The 15,541-nt window shown below is 52.1% G+C and overlaps 1 protein-coding gene across 1 annotated transcript in view; it reads left to right on the forward strand.

Moving 5' to 3' along the window:
• Positions 1-114: 114 nt before the first annotated feature.
• The window catches only part of LOC306980151 (insulin gene enhancer protein isl-1-like), a gene marked incomplete at its 5' end in the record, with an annotated part of 274,135 nt that continues 258,708 nt past the window's right edge, over positions 115-15,541 (forward strand). The window contains 5 exon segments of the mRNA XM_079579407.1: positions 115-127; positions 280-296; positions 298-567; positions 1,270-1,437; positions 1,715-1,846. Coding sequence (XP_079435533.1) covers positions 115-127; positions 280-296; positions 298-567; positions 1,270-1,437; positions 1,715-1,831 — 585 coding nt within the window. The 3' untranslated portion in view covers positions 1,832-1,846.

Raw genomic sequence — 15,541 nt, forward strand, 5'->3', positions numbered from 1 at the left:
AAATATTAAATCATCTTTTTATTTGTCTAAATATTATAAACGCAAAGTCTAAAAATAGACTCAAATGTAAGAGAAGGATTTCACTAAAACGAGACATTTCCATCCAAAATGAGAATGACGTTCTCATGTAAACGTTCTCCTCTAAACGTTCTCCTCATGTAAACGTTCTCCTCACATGCTGGACGTTCTCCTCTAAACGTTCTCCTCTAAACGTTCTCCCTCTAAACGTTCTCCTCTAAACGTTCTCCTCTAAACGTTCTCCTCCCGGTGTGTCCACAGCGGAGCCCGTCTCGGCCCCGCCAGCCCGCCCTCCGGCCTCACGTGCACAAGCAGCCGGAGAAGACCACGCGTGTGCGCACGGTGCTGAATGAGAAGCAGCTCCACACGCTCCGCACGTGTTACAACGCAAACCCCCGTCCAGATGCCCTCATGAAGGAGCAGCTGGTGGAGATGACCGGCCTGAGCCCCCGGGTCATCCGGGTCTGGTTCCAGAACAAGCGCTGCAAAGACAAGAAGAGGAGCATCCTGATGAAGCAGCTGCAGCAGCAGCAGCCCAACGACAAGACGGTACGGCCTACAACATGCTACAACATGCTACAACACGCTACAACACGCTACAACACGCTACAACACGCTACAACACGCTACAACACGCTACAACACGCTACAACACGCTACAACACGCTACACCGCCCTACAACACCCCACAACACCACATATCCACTTACCACACGACAAGAGGAGCATCCTGATGAAGCAGCTGCAGCAGCAGCAGCCCAACGACAAGACGGTACGGCCTGCAACACGCTACAACACGCTACAGCACGCTACAACACGCTACAACACGCTACACCACCCTACAACACCCTAAAAACACCCTACAACACCACATATCCACTTACCACACCACAAGAGGAGCATCCTGATGAAGCAGCTGCAGCAGCAGCAGCCCAACGACAAGACGGTACGGCCTACAACACCCTACAACACGCTACACCGCCCTACAGCACCCTACACCGCCCTACAACACGCTACAGCGCCCCACAACACCACATATCCACTTACCACACCACAAGAGGAGCATCCTGATGAAGCAGCTGCAGCCTAATGACAAGACGGTTCGCCCTACACCATCCTAAAAACACCCTACAGCTCCCACATATCCACCCACCAGCTGCAGCCTAAAGACACACAAACTAAAGGTTTCGTTTGACGGGAACGACCGCAGCGTCTCTGATCTCTAAGCCGCCTCTCTGCTGCCCCCTACAGAACATCCAGGGCCTGACGGGCACTCCCATGGTGGCGTCCAGCCCGGAGCGCCACGACGGGGGTCTGCAGGCCAACCCCGTGGAGGTGCAGACGTACCAGCCGCCCTGGAAGGTCCTGAGCGAGTTCGCCCTCCAGAGCGAGCTGGAGCAGCCCGCCTTCCAGCAGCTGGTGAGGCCTGTGTGTGAGGAGGGGGGGTCGGGGGGGAGGGGGGGTCAGGGGGGGGGGCACCTGCACCAGCGTCGGAAGCTCTTAGATTGGGGTAAAGCTGAACCGGAGCCCTCGGCTAAGGTGAAGGGGTTTTGTGTTAAGATCCTCTGGGTGTAGACTTTCACTGCCCCCCGCAGTGACGGCAGATCCTCCCCGGGGGGTCTCCTCCCCGGGGGGTCTCCTCCCACACTCGTCGGCCCCACACTCGTCGGCTCACTCCTCTCTCCTCTGTCTGCAGGTCAGCTTTTCGGAGGGAGGCCCCGGCTCGAACTCCACGGGCAGCGAGGTGGCGTCCATGTCGTCCCAGCTGCCGGACACGCCCAACAGCATGGTGTCCAGCCCCATCGAGGCCTGAGTGACCGCGAGGCCCGGCGAGGCCCCGCGAGGCCCCGCGAGGCCCCGCGAGGCCCCAGAGACAGGGCTGAACACTGTGAAGACAATCATGGATTACTCCTGACGTCGGCCCGACGGAGCGGCCGCACTCGGGACATCCTGGGGACATGTTTTTGTTTTGCCAAACCCCGTAGTGATGGACGGACTCCGGACTCTCCGGACTCTGGACTCTCCGGACTCTGGACTCCGGACCCTCCGGACCCTCCGGACTCTGGATTCTCCGGACTCTGGATTCTCCGGACTCTGGATTCTCCGGACTCTGGACTCTCCGGACTCTGGACTCCGGACCCTCCGGACTCCGGATTCTCCGGATTCTCCGGACTCTAGACCCTCCGGACTCTCCGGACTCCGGACCCTCCGGACTCTCTGGACTCTCCGGACTCTGGACTCTCTGGACTCTCTGGACTCTCCAGACTCTGGACCCTCCGGACTCTCCGGACTCTCCGGACTCTCCGGACTCTCCGGACTCTCTGGACTCTCTGGACTCTGGACCCTCCGGACTCTCTGGACTCTCTGGACTCTCTGGACTCTCGAGCGCCACGAGCTCCGGCCTCGGCTGGGACGGTTCCAAAGATGTTTCCTGGTTCGCTCTGGAAGAACTCGTCCGTTTGGTCTCGTGCAACAAGATTTATGATTATTTATTATTTATTGTCAAAGCATTTGCCACATTTTTCTGTAACTTTCTTAAGTGAAGTAAAAGAGAAAAAGAAACGGCTCTGGTGTCGTGGCTCCATCACATGAAGCGGAGTTTACCTGGAGGTGTGTATGACCGCGGGGGGGGGGGCTGTGTTTACTGTGTCTGTCCTCACCGTCCCATCGCAGCGGCGCACCCGTCACTCGGGTGTAGCTCTGTGCGCGGCCCTGCTGCAGGACGGGTGTGGGTAATCCCCGTCACTCGGGTGGGGGTGATCACACACAAACACATCCATGAGCGATGTTAGTGTTGTTTTATTATCATCCAGTGTTCAGTGAGGGGGGGGGCCGGGGTGTTCAGTGAGGGGGGGGGCCGGGGTGTTCAGTGAGGGGGGGGCCGGGGGGGGCATGTTGTGGTGTTGGCGGACGCTGAGACAGAACACTGTCAGAGCCGTCAGGAGGAGCTCACGGAAGCTTTGCCTAAAGAAACAGAGACAGAATAAAAAGAATCAATATTTAACGATGTGGAACATTTTGGCAAAGCAGAATCTGAGACGTTTTTGTGCAAAACAATTTCCCACTAAATCAGATAGATTTTTATCTTGAGGGTTTGAGGGTCTGTTTTATGAAACTATATGAACAAATGTAAAGGAAGTTCCTCAGACGGAGCCTGAGCCGCGAGCCGCCATTTTCAGCTCCACAAAGACGGATCTAAAAAAGCCTCGACACTGAACTCATAGCGTTCTATTTATTTATGGTTTATTCATGTTCTGCTGATCTAGTCGTGCCCCCCCCCATAGTGCCCCCCCCCCCCCCCCCCCATAGTGCCCCCCCCATAGTGCCCCCCCCCCATAGTGCCTCCCCCCCATAGTGCCCCCCCCCCCCATAGTGCCCCCCCCGCACTGTTACATATTCGTCCTGGTTGTCCGTGCGTTAGTTTCTCTGAGGTTACAGTCGCTTCACAGAGAAGTGTAATAGTTATTTAGACTTCAGCGGCGACGGGGACAGTGCAGGCCTAATGCTGTGGATCATGCTAAAGAACACGCCAAAGAACACGCTAAAGAACACGCTAAAGACGTTTTTAAATGGAGCTGACCAGACGAGGGAGGTGTGAGTAGAGTTTTTGTTCTGTGAATGTGCCGCTGTCGCACTGACTCCTTTGACCTGACGCTGCCTGTTACATGTATGTTACATGTATGTTACATGTATGTTACATGTAACATACATGTATGTTACATGTAACATACATGTAACATACATGTAACATACATGTATGTTACATGTATGTTACATGTATGTTACATGTAACATACATGTAACATACATGTAACATACATGTATGTTACATGTATGTTACATGCCTGTTACATGTTACTATGGTGTTTGTTTTGATTCAGTCCCGTGTTACAGGGACAGGATCAGATCACTTACACACTCCCACAGTGAACACACAGTGTGTGACGGTTCAGGAGCTGCTCTTGTTGATATTATTATTATTTAGTCGTATTATTAATATTGTTTAATATTGGGGGTGAGTTTACTTCATAATTATAATTATAATTTCCTTTATAATTTATAATGTTAGATCAGTTTGTTTCAGGCATGAACCGTTTTCCCATAAGACAAAGAAGACAAACCAACACAGGCCCTGAGCTAAAGCCAGATAATAATAATAATAATAATAATAATAATAATAATAATAACAATAATAATAATAATAATAATAATAATAATAATAATAATAATAATAATAATAACAATAATAATAATAATAATAATAATAATAATAATAATAATAATAATACTTATTATTATTATTATTATTATTATTATTATTATTATTATTATTATTATTATTAATTAGACAACAAGAAATGCATCTAATAGCAGCAGAGTGAGGCTTATAGTGGGTTTTTCTAAGGCCGATATTTCGGGCGATATTTTGGGCCGATATTTCCCACACGTCTGCAGCTCCACAGTCCCAGATCCTCCCGTCTGTTTTTCTAATGTTCAGAGTTTAAAGCTCTGTGACAGAAACACTGAAATGGAATCGTGTGTTTCGTGGCGAACACGGAGCCCAGATCCAGACACGGGACACGTGACACGGGACACGTGAGCGGGAGTGGGCGGAGCTCCATGACCTGGAAACACATTAACCTTTTATTACTTTACGTTTGTGTCCCGGCTCGGATCAGCATCAGCGTCTTCAAAGTCACGGGATGAACGACTGGGACAAATGTCTCGATATTCCCGCCGTGTGTCGGCCTCAGGATCACAGAGAAACGAAGCAAACGAAGATTAAGACTGTGTCCAAATGTCCACACTGTCCCCGACACCGCGTTCCAAATTATTCTGCAAATGACATTTTTCTAACTTTTTCTAAATTGTCAACTCAAATGAGAGTCAGCAAAATTTTCAAGTCTTTACCTGGTCGAGGATCATTTAAATGTGGTGGAATTTTTTTTTTGACTGTTCCAGATTATTCTGCAACTCATCGTTTCAACACATTTTAAAGCTTGTAATTAACTGAAAATGGTCATTTGTATTTGCAGCATTAGGAGGTCATATTTACTGAAATCAGAAGCTATTTCAATCAAACAAATATGAACAGGTCAAGTTATATTTTAACATAGGAGCTTCTTTGAGCAGCTTCAAAATTCTTAAATCCATTAAACTTGTGAGTTTTTGGACAGTTTCTGCTTGGATTTGTTTGCAGGATGTTAGAATAACCTCAGAGCTGCTGTTTGGATGAAAACTGCCTCCCACCCTCAGAGAAGTTTTTTTTGTTGAGGCTCCAAAGGTTCTCAACAGGGCTGAGGTCAGGGGAGGAGGGGGTCCACATCATGAGGTCAGGGGAGGAGGGGGTCCACATCATGAGGTCAGGGGAGGAGGGGGTCCACATCATGAGTTTCTCTCCTTTTATGCCCATAGCAGCCAGTGATGCAGAGGTTTTCTTTACAGCAGGACATGGTGCGTTGTCAGGATGAAGAGGATTCAGGGATCCTAAAGGGCCCGACCAGCTCTCTCCCCATGACTCCGCCCCCTCCTTACTGACGTCACAGCCTTGTTGGGACATTGTGGTCATTCACCTCCATCCATCTGACCATCCAGGGTCACACGGCCTCATCAGTGAACAAGACTGTTTGAAAATGAGTCTCATGTATTTCTGAGCCACTGCAGCCGTTTCTGCTTCAGCTTCAGTGAACAGTTTAGGGGAGGCCGGAGAGAAGGTTTATGCACAACTGCAGCCTCTGGAGGGTCCTACACCTTCATGTTCGGGAGACTCCAGAGGCACCAGCAGCTTCAAATACCTGTCTGCTGCTTTGTAGCTGCTGTTCTCTTAATCTGATGTGTTTGTCTGGCTGAACCGTCCATATTGTGCCATTATCTGCACAAACCCGTGTGTGTCTGAATCATCCACAAATCTCTTATCAGTTCAATGATTACGCTTCATCTTTACTGAAATATCGAAGGTTTTCATACCTGGACCAAGACATTCAACTATTTCACGCTTTTCATCAGCAGAAAGACCCTTTTTCTTTCCCTTATTGCTTGAAAATGATGATCTGCTTAATAATGTGGAACATCCTTTTCAGTAGTTTTTCCCTTAACTGGGCTTAACCTGAAAACTGATCATCCCAGGTCTGAGATTAATGAAATTAATTAAATTTCCCACAATGCATGTGGAAAAGTAGTGAGCATCGATGGTCACTAAACGGGTCAATATTTCCCACAATGCACTGCGAGAGTGGGAGAAGAGCCTGACAGAGACAGGTCTGTGAACTAAACACGACTGAAGTAAATCAGCTGTTTCAGTCGAGTGTTTGTGTTTCTCAGGAATAAACGACCTAAATATAAACGGTTACGGTGAAAAGATGCTAACGTTAGCTGCTAACCTTTAGCTGGAGCTAAATGACCGATAGCTTCATGCTAACGTTAGCTGCTAACCTTTAGCTGGAGCTAAATGACCGATAGCTTCATGTTAACGTAAGCTGCTAACCTTTAGCTGGAGCTGTTAAATGACCGATAGCTTCATGCTAACGTTAGCTGCTAACCTTTAGCTGGAGCTGTTAAATGACCGATAGCTTCATGCTAACGTTAGCTGCTAACCTTTAGCTGGAGCTAAATGACCGATAGCTTCATGTTAACGTAAGCTGCTAACCTTTAGCTGGAGCTAAATGACCGATAGCTTCATGCTAACTAATACTTTACAAATACAAATACTTTATTCCCGGAGTTTAGAGACTTTTATCCGATGTGGTCACTCAGTCGGCTGGTGTTCGGACACCGGGCTCTGACCGACTGACCACGTGATGATAGTTTTAGTTTTAATTTAAATGACAAATAAAACGCCTGTAAAAGTGCCAAAACAGTCGTTCTGTTTCATAAAATAAACGTTTGTAACAATAAATAAATTCAGATTAAAAAATAATAAAAAACATCTGCAGCCGCAGCGCCGAGAAAGTCGTGGCTTCTGTCCGTCAGTCACTATATAGTCACTATATTGTATATAATAGTGACTATTATCAGTGTGTCCTTGCTTTGCGCCCCGCGGCTCCGTGGGGTCAGCTCAGACTGTTGTGGGACCTTTGCCTCTCCAGTGTCCCGTGTCCGTCCCGTGTGTCCCGTGTGTCCCGTGTGTCCCGTGTCCGTCCCGTGTCCGTCCCGTGTGTCCCGTGTGTCCCGTGTCGTCCCGTGTCCCTGTGAGAGGGCCAGCGGAGCCTTGACTCGGTTTAAAAGCCGCTCATTTGGGATTATTAATAATTCATGCCCCGAGAGTCGGACGTTTGTCATTGTTCCGTAATGGCCGGTTTGTCAAAAGCCTCTCAGCTCGTCCAGACCCCGAGCAGACGAGGAGGACGAGGAGGACGAGGATGAGGAGGAGGAGGACGAGGAGGGTCTTCATTTAGACACGAGGCCCCTCCAAGGCCGCGGGTGGATTTGATGTTTTATAACTGAAGAGGAAAAACATGGATTTGTTTTGGTCCAAATCGACGTCTGAAGAAAAACCTTGACCTGGAAAAGACACAACGTTTATTATTATTATTCACAGAGTCTGTTTGTTCAAAGGCCATTTCCTCCGTATGAGGAGCACCTACAGGAACATCTACTGGAGCACCTACAGGAGCTCCTGTAGGTGCTCCTGTAGGTGCTCCTGCAGGTGCTCCAGTAGATGCTCCTGTAGGTGCTCCAGTAGATGCTCCTGTAGGTGCTCCTCATACGGAGGAAATGGCCTTTGAACAAACAGACTCTGTGAATAATAATAATAACCGTGTGTCATGAATCCACAATTAACTTTTATTCTTTTCAAATGGAATTTTAAAAATTATTTCTATTTGCTAAATGCCAGAAGAACGAGAAACAGAATATTCTCCACAATGTTCGATAACTTTTTACGAAACTAAAAGTTCACATGTCATTAATATTTGTCTTTAAACTGTTTATTTTGGATTTCCTTCCACAAACTTCTCTCAACAGTTTTGGTCCATTTCCTCCAAACAGAACTGGTGTCACTGTGACACATGTGGAGCCGCCTTGTGTGCCTATGCCCCCCCCATGATGCTGCCCCCCTCCCCCACAGCATGATGCTGCCCCCCATATTCCACAGATGGGAGAGCGGGACAGTCGGGGGCTTTGAAGGCAAAATCACTGATGAAGCAGAACTTGGCTTGAGAGACTCAAAGAGACTCACAGAGACTCACAGAGACTCACAGTGAGCGAGTCTCCGTGAGCGAGTCAGAGTCTCCGTGAGCGAGTCTCCGTGAGCGAGTCAGAGTCTCCGTGAGCGAGTCAGAGTCTCTGTGAGTGAGTCAGAGTCTCCGTGAGCGAGTCAGAGTCTCTGTGAGCGAGTCAGAGTCTCCGTGAGCGAGTCAGAGTCTCTGTGAGTGAGTCAGAGTCTCCGTGAGCGAGTCAGAGTCTCCGTGAGCGAGTCAGAGTCTCCGTGAGCGAGTCAGAGTCTCCGTGAGCGAGTCTCCGTGAGCGAGTCAGAGTCTCCGTGAGCGAGTCAGAGTCTCCGTGAGCGAGTCAGAGTCTCCGTGAGCGAGTCAGAGTCTCCGTGAGCGAGTCAGAGTCTCTGTGAGCGAGTCAGAGTCTCCGTGAGCGAGTCTCCGTGAGCGAGTCAGAGTCTCCGTGAGCGAGTCAGAGTCTCCGTGAGCGAGTCAGAGTCTCCGTGAGCGAGTCAGAGTCTCCGTGAGCGAGTCTCCGTGAGCGAGTCAGAGTCTCCGTGAGCGAGTCAGAGTCTCCGTGAGCGAGTCAGAGTCTCCGTGAGCGAGTCAGAGTCTCCGTGAGCGAGTCAGAGTCTCCGTGAGCGAGTCAGAGTCTCCGTGAGCGAGTCAGAGTCTCCGTGAGCGAGTCAGAGTCTCCGTGAGCGAGTCAGAGTCTCCGTGAGCGAGTCAGAGTCTCCGTGAGCGAGTCAGAGTCTCCGTGAGCGAGTCAGAGTCTCCATGAGCGAGTCAGAGTCTCCGTGAGCTTTCAGGGCTGGGGCTAAAAGCTGCAGTGATTGAGTTGTTTGTGAGCGCCGTGTGATGCGAGCGCTCGGGGTCAGCGCTCTCAGCTCCCGGCGCTCTCAGCTCCCGGCGCTCTCAGCTCCCGGCGCTCCGACTGAAGCCTCTGAAAAAGGCACTCAGGCTGTGGCGGCGGAGGCGGAGGAGTGGCGGCGCGGGGGCCCCGGGAACGCCGCTCCGAGCATTGTTTTCGGTGCAGAACAAAGGCGCGGCGCGGTGTCAAACGCACGGGCGAGCGCTCCCGTCAGCGCCGCCATGAGACCGTCATTAAACAGGTATTTACCAAGTCCTCCACACGCGCTCTGCAAACGGATACGCCACGAGCCGCCATGAGCCGCCACGAGCCGTCACGAGCCGCCACGAGCCACAATGAGCCAGGTCTCGTTCCAGCCCTGGTGTCTCGTTCTCAGTCCTGGTGTCTCGTTCTCAGCCCTGGTGTCTCGTTCTCAGTCCTGGTGTCTCGTTCCAGTCCTGGTGTCTCGTTCTCAGTCCTGGAGTCTCGTTCTCAGCCCTAGTGTCTCGTTCTCAGCCCTGGTGTCTCGTTCTCAGCCCTGGTGTCTCGTTCCAGCCCTGGTGTCTCGTTCTCAGTCCTGGTGTCTCGTTCTCATCCCTGGTGTCTCGTTCTCAGTCCTGGTGTCTCGTTCTCAGTCCTGGTGTCTCGTTCTCAGTCCTGGTGTCTCGTTCTCAGTCCTGGTGTCTCGTTCTCAGCCCTAGTGTCTCGTTCCAGTCCTGGTGTCTCGTTCCAGCCCTGGTGTCTCGTCTCAGTCCTGGTGTCTCGTCTCAGTCCTAGTGTCTCGTTCTCAGTCCTGGTGTCTCGTCTCAGCCCTAGTGTCTCGTTCTCAGTCCTGGTGTCTCGTTCCAGCCCTGGTGTCTCGTCTCAGTCCTGGTGTCTCGTCTCAGTCCTAGTGTCTCGTTCTCAGTCCTGGTGTCTCGTCTCAGCCCTAGTGTCTCGTTCTCAGTCCTGGTGTCTCGTTCCAGCCCTGGTGTCTCGTTCCAGTCCTAGTGTCTCGTTCCAGTCCTGGTGTCTCGTCTCAGCCCTGGTGTCTCGTTCCAGCCCTGGTGTCTCGTTCTCAGTCCTAGTGTCTCGTTCCAGCCTTAGTGTCTCGTTCTCAGTCCTAGTGTCTCGTTCTCAGTCCTGGTGTCTCGTTCCAGTCCTGGTGTCTCGTTCTCAGTCCTGGTGTCTCGTTCTCAGCCCTGGTGTCTCGTCTCAGCCCTGGTGTCTCGTTCTCAGCCCTAGTGTCTCGTTCCAGCCCTAGTGTCTCGTTCTCAGTCCTAGTGTCTCGTTCCAGTCCTGGTGTCTCGTTCCAGCCCTGGTGTCTCGTTCTCAGTCCTGGTGTCTCGTTCCAGCCCTGGTGTCTCGTTCTCAGTCCTGGTGTCTCGTTCCAGCCCTGGTGTCTCGTTCTCAGTCCTGGTGTCTCGTTCTCAGTCCTGGTGTCTCGTTCTCAGTCCTGGTGTCTCGTTCTCAGTCCTGGTGTCTCGTTCTCAGCCCTGGTGTCTCGTCTCAGTCCTGGTGTCTCGTTCTCAGCCCTGGTGTCTCGTTCTCAGTCCTGGTGTCTCGTTCTCAGTCCTGGTGTCTCGTTCTCAGTCCTGGTGTCTCGTTCTCAGCCCTGGTGTCTCGTCTCAGTCCTGGTGTCTCGTTCTCAGTCCTGGTGTCTCGTTCTCAGCCCTGGTGTCTCGTTCTCAGTCCTGGTGTCTCGTTCTCAGTCCTGGTGTCTCGTTCTCAGCCCTAGTGTCTCGTCTCAGCCCTGGTGTCTCGTTCCAGTCCTGGTGTCTCGTTCTCAGTCCTGGTGTCTCGTTCTCAGTCCTGGTGTCTCGTTCTCAGCCCTAGTGTCTCGTTCTCAGTCCTGGTGTCTCGTTCTCAGCCCTAGTGTCTCGTTCTCAGTCCTGGTGTCTCGTTCTCAGTCCTGGTGTCTCGTTCTCAGCCCTAGTGTCTCGTTCTCAGTCCTGGTGTCTCGTTCTCAGCCCTAGTGTCTCGTTCTCAGCCCTTGTGTCTCGTTCCAGCCCTAGTGTCTCGTTCTCAGCCCTAGTGTCTCGTTCTCAGCCCTGGTGTCTCGTTCCAGTCCTGGTGTCTCGTTCTCAGTCCTGGTGTCTCGTTCTCAGTCCTGGTGTCTCGTTCTCAGCCCTAGTGTCTCGTTCCAGTCCTGGTGTCTCGTTCCAGTCCTGGTGTCTCGTTCCAGCCCTGGTGTCTCGTTCTCAGTCCTGGTGTCTCGTTCTCAGCCCTGGTGTCTCGTTCCAGCCCTGGTGTCTCGTTCTCAGTCCTAGTGTCTCGTTCCAGCCCTGGTGTCTCGTTCCAGTCCTGGTGTCTCGTTCCAGTCCTAGTGTCTCGTTCCAGTCCTAGTGTCTCGTTCTCAGCCCTGGTGTCTCGTTCTCAGCCCTGGTGTCTCGTTCCAGCCCTGGTGTCTCGTTCCAGCCCTGGTGTCTCGTTCTCAGTCCTGGTGTCTCGTTCTCAGCCCTGGTGTCTCGTTCCAGCCCTGGTGTCTCGTTCTCAGTCCTAGTGTCTCGTTCCAGCCCTGGTGTCTCGTTCCAGTCCTAGTGTCTCGTTCCAGCCCTAGTGTCTCGTTCTCAGCCCTAGTGTCTCGTTCTCAGTCCTGGTGTCTCGTTCTCAGTCCTAGTGTCTCGTTCTCAGCCCTGGTGTCTCGTTCTCAGCCCTAGTGTCTTGTTCTCAGTCCTGGTGTCTCGTTCTCAGTCCTAGTGTCTCGTTCCAGCCCTAGTGTCTCGTTCCAGCCCTGGTGTCTCGTTCTCAGTCCTGGTGTCTCGTTCTCAGTCCTGGTGTCTCGTTCCAGTCCTGGTGTCTCGTTCCAGTCCTGGTGTCTCGTTCTCAGCCCTGGTGTCTCGTTCTCAGCCCTGGTGTCTCGTTCTCAGTCCTGGTGTCTCGTTCTCAGTCCTGGTGTCTCGTTCTCAGTCCTGGTGTCTCGTTCTCAGCCCTGGTGTCTCGTTCTCAGCCCTGGTGTCTCGTTCTCAGCCCTAGTGTCTCGTTCCAGCCCTAGTGTCTAGTTCTCAGTCCTAGTGTCTCGTTCTCAGCCCTGGTGTCTCGTTCTCAGTCCTAGTGTCTCGTTCTCAGTCCTGGTGTCTCGTTCCAGTCCTGGTGTCTCGTTCTCAGTCCTGGTGTCTCGTTCCAGTCCTGGTGTCTCGTTCTCAGTCCTGGTGTCTCGTTCCAGCCCTTGTGTCTCGTTCCAGCCCTGGTGTCTCGTTCTCAGTCCTGGTGTCTCGTTCTCAGCCCTGGTGTCTCGTTCTCAGTCCTGGTGTCTCGTTCTCAGCCCTGGTGTCTCGTTCTCAGTCCTTGTGTCTCGTTCCAGTCCTGGTGTCTCGTTCCAGCCCTGGTGTCTCGTTCTCAGTCCTGGTGTCTCGTTCCAGTCGTAGTGTCTCGTTCCAGCCCTGGTGTCTCGTTCTCAGCCCTAGTGTCTCGTTCTCAGCCCTGGTGTCTCGTTCCAGCCCTGGTGTCTCGTTCTCAGTCCTGGTGTCTCGTTCTCAGCCCTGGTGTCTCGTTCTCAGCCCTGGTGTCTCGTTCTCAGCCCTGGTGTCTCGTTCTCAGTCCTAGTGTCTCGTTCTCAGCCCTGGTGTCTCGTTCCAGCCCTGGTGTCTCGTTCTCAGTCCTGGTGTCTCGTTCTCAGCCCTAGTGTCTCGTTCTCAGCCCTGGTGTCTCGTTCTCAGTCCTAGTGTCTCGTTCTCAGCCCTGGTGTCTCGTTCCAGCCCTGGTGTCTCGTTCTCAGTCCTGGTGTCTCGTTCTCAGCCCTGGTGTCTCGTTCCAGCCCTGGTGTCTCGTTCTCAGTCCTGGTGTCTCGTTCTCAGTCCTAGTGTCTCGTTCTCAGCCCTGGTGTCTCGTTCCAGCCCTGGTGTCTCGTTCCAGCCCTAGTGTCTCGTTCTCAGCCCTGGTGTCTCGTTCTCAGTCCTGGTGTCTCGTTCCAGTCCTGGTGTCTCGTTCCAGTCCTGGTGTCTCGTTCTCAGCCCTAGTGTCTCGTTCTCAGCCCTGGTGTCTCGTTCTCAGTCCTAGTGTCTCGTTCTCAGTCCTGGTGTCTCGTTCCAGCCCTGGTGTCTCGTTCTCAGTCCTGGTGTCTCGTTCCAGCCCTGGTGTCTCGTTCTCAGTCCTGGTGTCTCGTTCCAGCCCTGGTGTCTCGTTCTCAGCCCTGGTGTCTCGTTCTCAGTCCTGGTGTCTCGTTCTCAGTCCTGGTGTCTCGTTCTCAGCCCTGGTGTCTCGTCTCAGTCCTGGTGTCTCGTTCTCAGCCCTGGTGTCTCGTTCTCAGTCCTGGTGTCTCGTTCTCAGTCCTGGTGTCTCGTTCTCAGTCCTGGTGTCTCGTTCTCAGTCCTGGTGTCTCGTCTCAGTCCTGGTGTCTCGTTCTCAGTCCTGGTGTCTCGTTCTCAGTCCTGGTGTCTCGTTCTCAGCCCTGGTGTCTCGTCTCAGTCCTGGTGTCTCGTTCTCAGTCCTGGTGTCTCGTTCTCAGCCCTGGTGTCTCGTTCTCAGCCCTAGTGTCTCGTCTCAGCCCTGGTGTCTCGTTCCAGTCCTGGTGTCTCGTTCTCAGTCCTGGTGTCTCGTTCTCAGTCCTGGTGTCTCGTTCTCAGCCCTAGTGTCTCGTTCTCAGTCCTGGTGTCTCGTTCTCAGCCCTAGTGTCTCGTTCTCAGTCCTGGTGTCTCGTTCCAGCCCTAGTGTCTCGTTCTCAGCCCTTGTGTCTCGTTCCAGCCCTAGTGTCTCGTTCTCAGCCCTAGTGTCTCGTTCTCAGCCCTGGTGTCTCGTTCCAGTCCTGGTGTCTCGTTCTCAGTCCTGGTGTCTCGTTCTCAGTCCTGGTGTCTCGTTCTCAGCCCTAGTGTCTCGTTCCAGTCCTGGTGTCTCGTTCCAGTCCTGGTGTCTCGTTCTCAGCCCTGGTGTCTCGTTCCAGTCCTAGTGTCTCGTTCTCAGTCCTGGTGTCTCGTTCTCAGTCCTGGTGTCTCGTTCCAGCCCTGGTGTCTCGTTCCAGTCCTAGTGTCTCGTTCTCAGCCCTGGTGTCTCGTCTCAGCCCTGGTGTCTCGTTCTCAGCCCTGGTGTCTCGTTCTCAGTCCTGGTGTCTTGTTGTGGATATTTGAAAGTCTTTATTACCAGGTCAGATCAGTAGCTTTGATCCCTGGAGTTCGGCGCTGAGGCGGTGTGTGTGGGGGGGTTGTCCCGGGCAGTGGGGGGGGGGGGGGGCAGGGCAGTCGGGGGGGGGTCCCGGGGAAGGTTCTTGGTGCATGTGCTGAGTGGCTGCGGCTCTTTTAGCTCCGTGCAGTGGATGATTGAAGGGAAGAGCTCTTGAGCAGAAGCCGCCTCCTGCTCTTCACCATCAAGGACGACTCCACTCAAACCAGCCCCCCCCCCCCCCCCCCCCGGTACCCCCTGGCAACATGACATCAACCTGCCATGGGACTATGGATGAAAATTAGCCAATTAGCCTATATGGCTAACTCCGGCACATTTACATGTTGAAGAAACACATGTTGATTAATGTGCACTGTCCCAATTCAAATAAAGATATAAAAAAACAAAAAAACAAAACAAAAAACAAACCAATAACAAACCAATAACAAACCAATAACAAACCAATAACAGTCACTCAGAGTCACAGAGTCAGGAGGAACATTTCCGTCTAAACGTAGGTTTAGTTTTCGTCTCGTTTTCGCCGTTTCTCCCTCGTCACTGTCACGTTACCGTCATGAAACATTTCATCTTTGTCATTGTGGATGAACGACGTCTGTCCTTCATGTGCGAGTCTCTGACCCACTGAAATACAGATAAATATAATAATAATAGGGCGGCACGGTAGCGCAGTGGTTAGCGCTCTCGCTTCACAGCTAGAAGGTCCGGGTTCGATTCCCACCTGGACGGGGCCTTTCTGTGTGGAGTTTGCATGTTCTCCCCGTGTCTGCGTAGGTTTCCTCCGGGCACTCCGGTTTCCCCTACCACTAAAAACATGCACAATAGGCCAGGATGAATGATGTGTGAGTGAATGTATGGTGGTGTCAGAGGGTCCGTTGGCGCAGACGTGTGTAGTCGCGAAAGCGCCTCTGACAGTCTCCCCCAGGGGAAACTGAAGCTACAACCGTAGCTTTCCACCACCGAGTATGGAGTGAATGTACAATTGTCTCATGTAAAGCGCTTTGTGACTATATGTCTGTGAAAGGCGCTATATAAATAAAGATCTTCTTCTTCTTATAATAATAATAATAATAATAATAATAATAATAATAATAATAATAATAATAATAATAATAATAATAATAATAATAATAATAATAACTAGACTCAGCCTCAGCCTCAGCCTCAGCCTCAGCCTCAGCCTCAGGCTCAGGCTCAGGCTCAGGCTCAGGCTCAGCCTCAGCCTCAGCCTCAGCCTCAGCCTCAGCCTCAGCCTCAGGCTCAGGCTCAGGCTCAGGCTCAGCCTCAGCCTCAGCCTCAGCCTCAGCCTCAGCCTCAGGCTCAGGCTCAGGCTCAGGCTCAGGCTCAGGCTCAGGCTCAGCCTCAGCCTCAGCCTCAGGCTCAGGCTCAGCCTCAGCCTCAGCCTCAGCCTCAGCCTCAGCCTCAGGCTCAG

Source organism: Gobius niger (assembly GCF_951799975.1).
Source record: "Gobius niger genome assembly, chromosome: 1".
Lineage (NCBI taxonomy): Eukaryota > Metazoa > Chordata > Actinopteri > Gobiiformes > Gobiidae > Gobius > Gobius niger.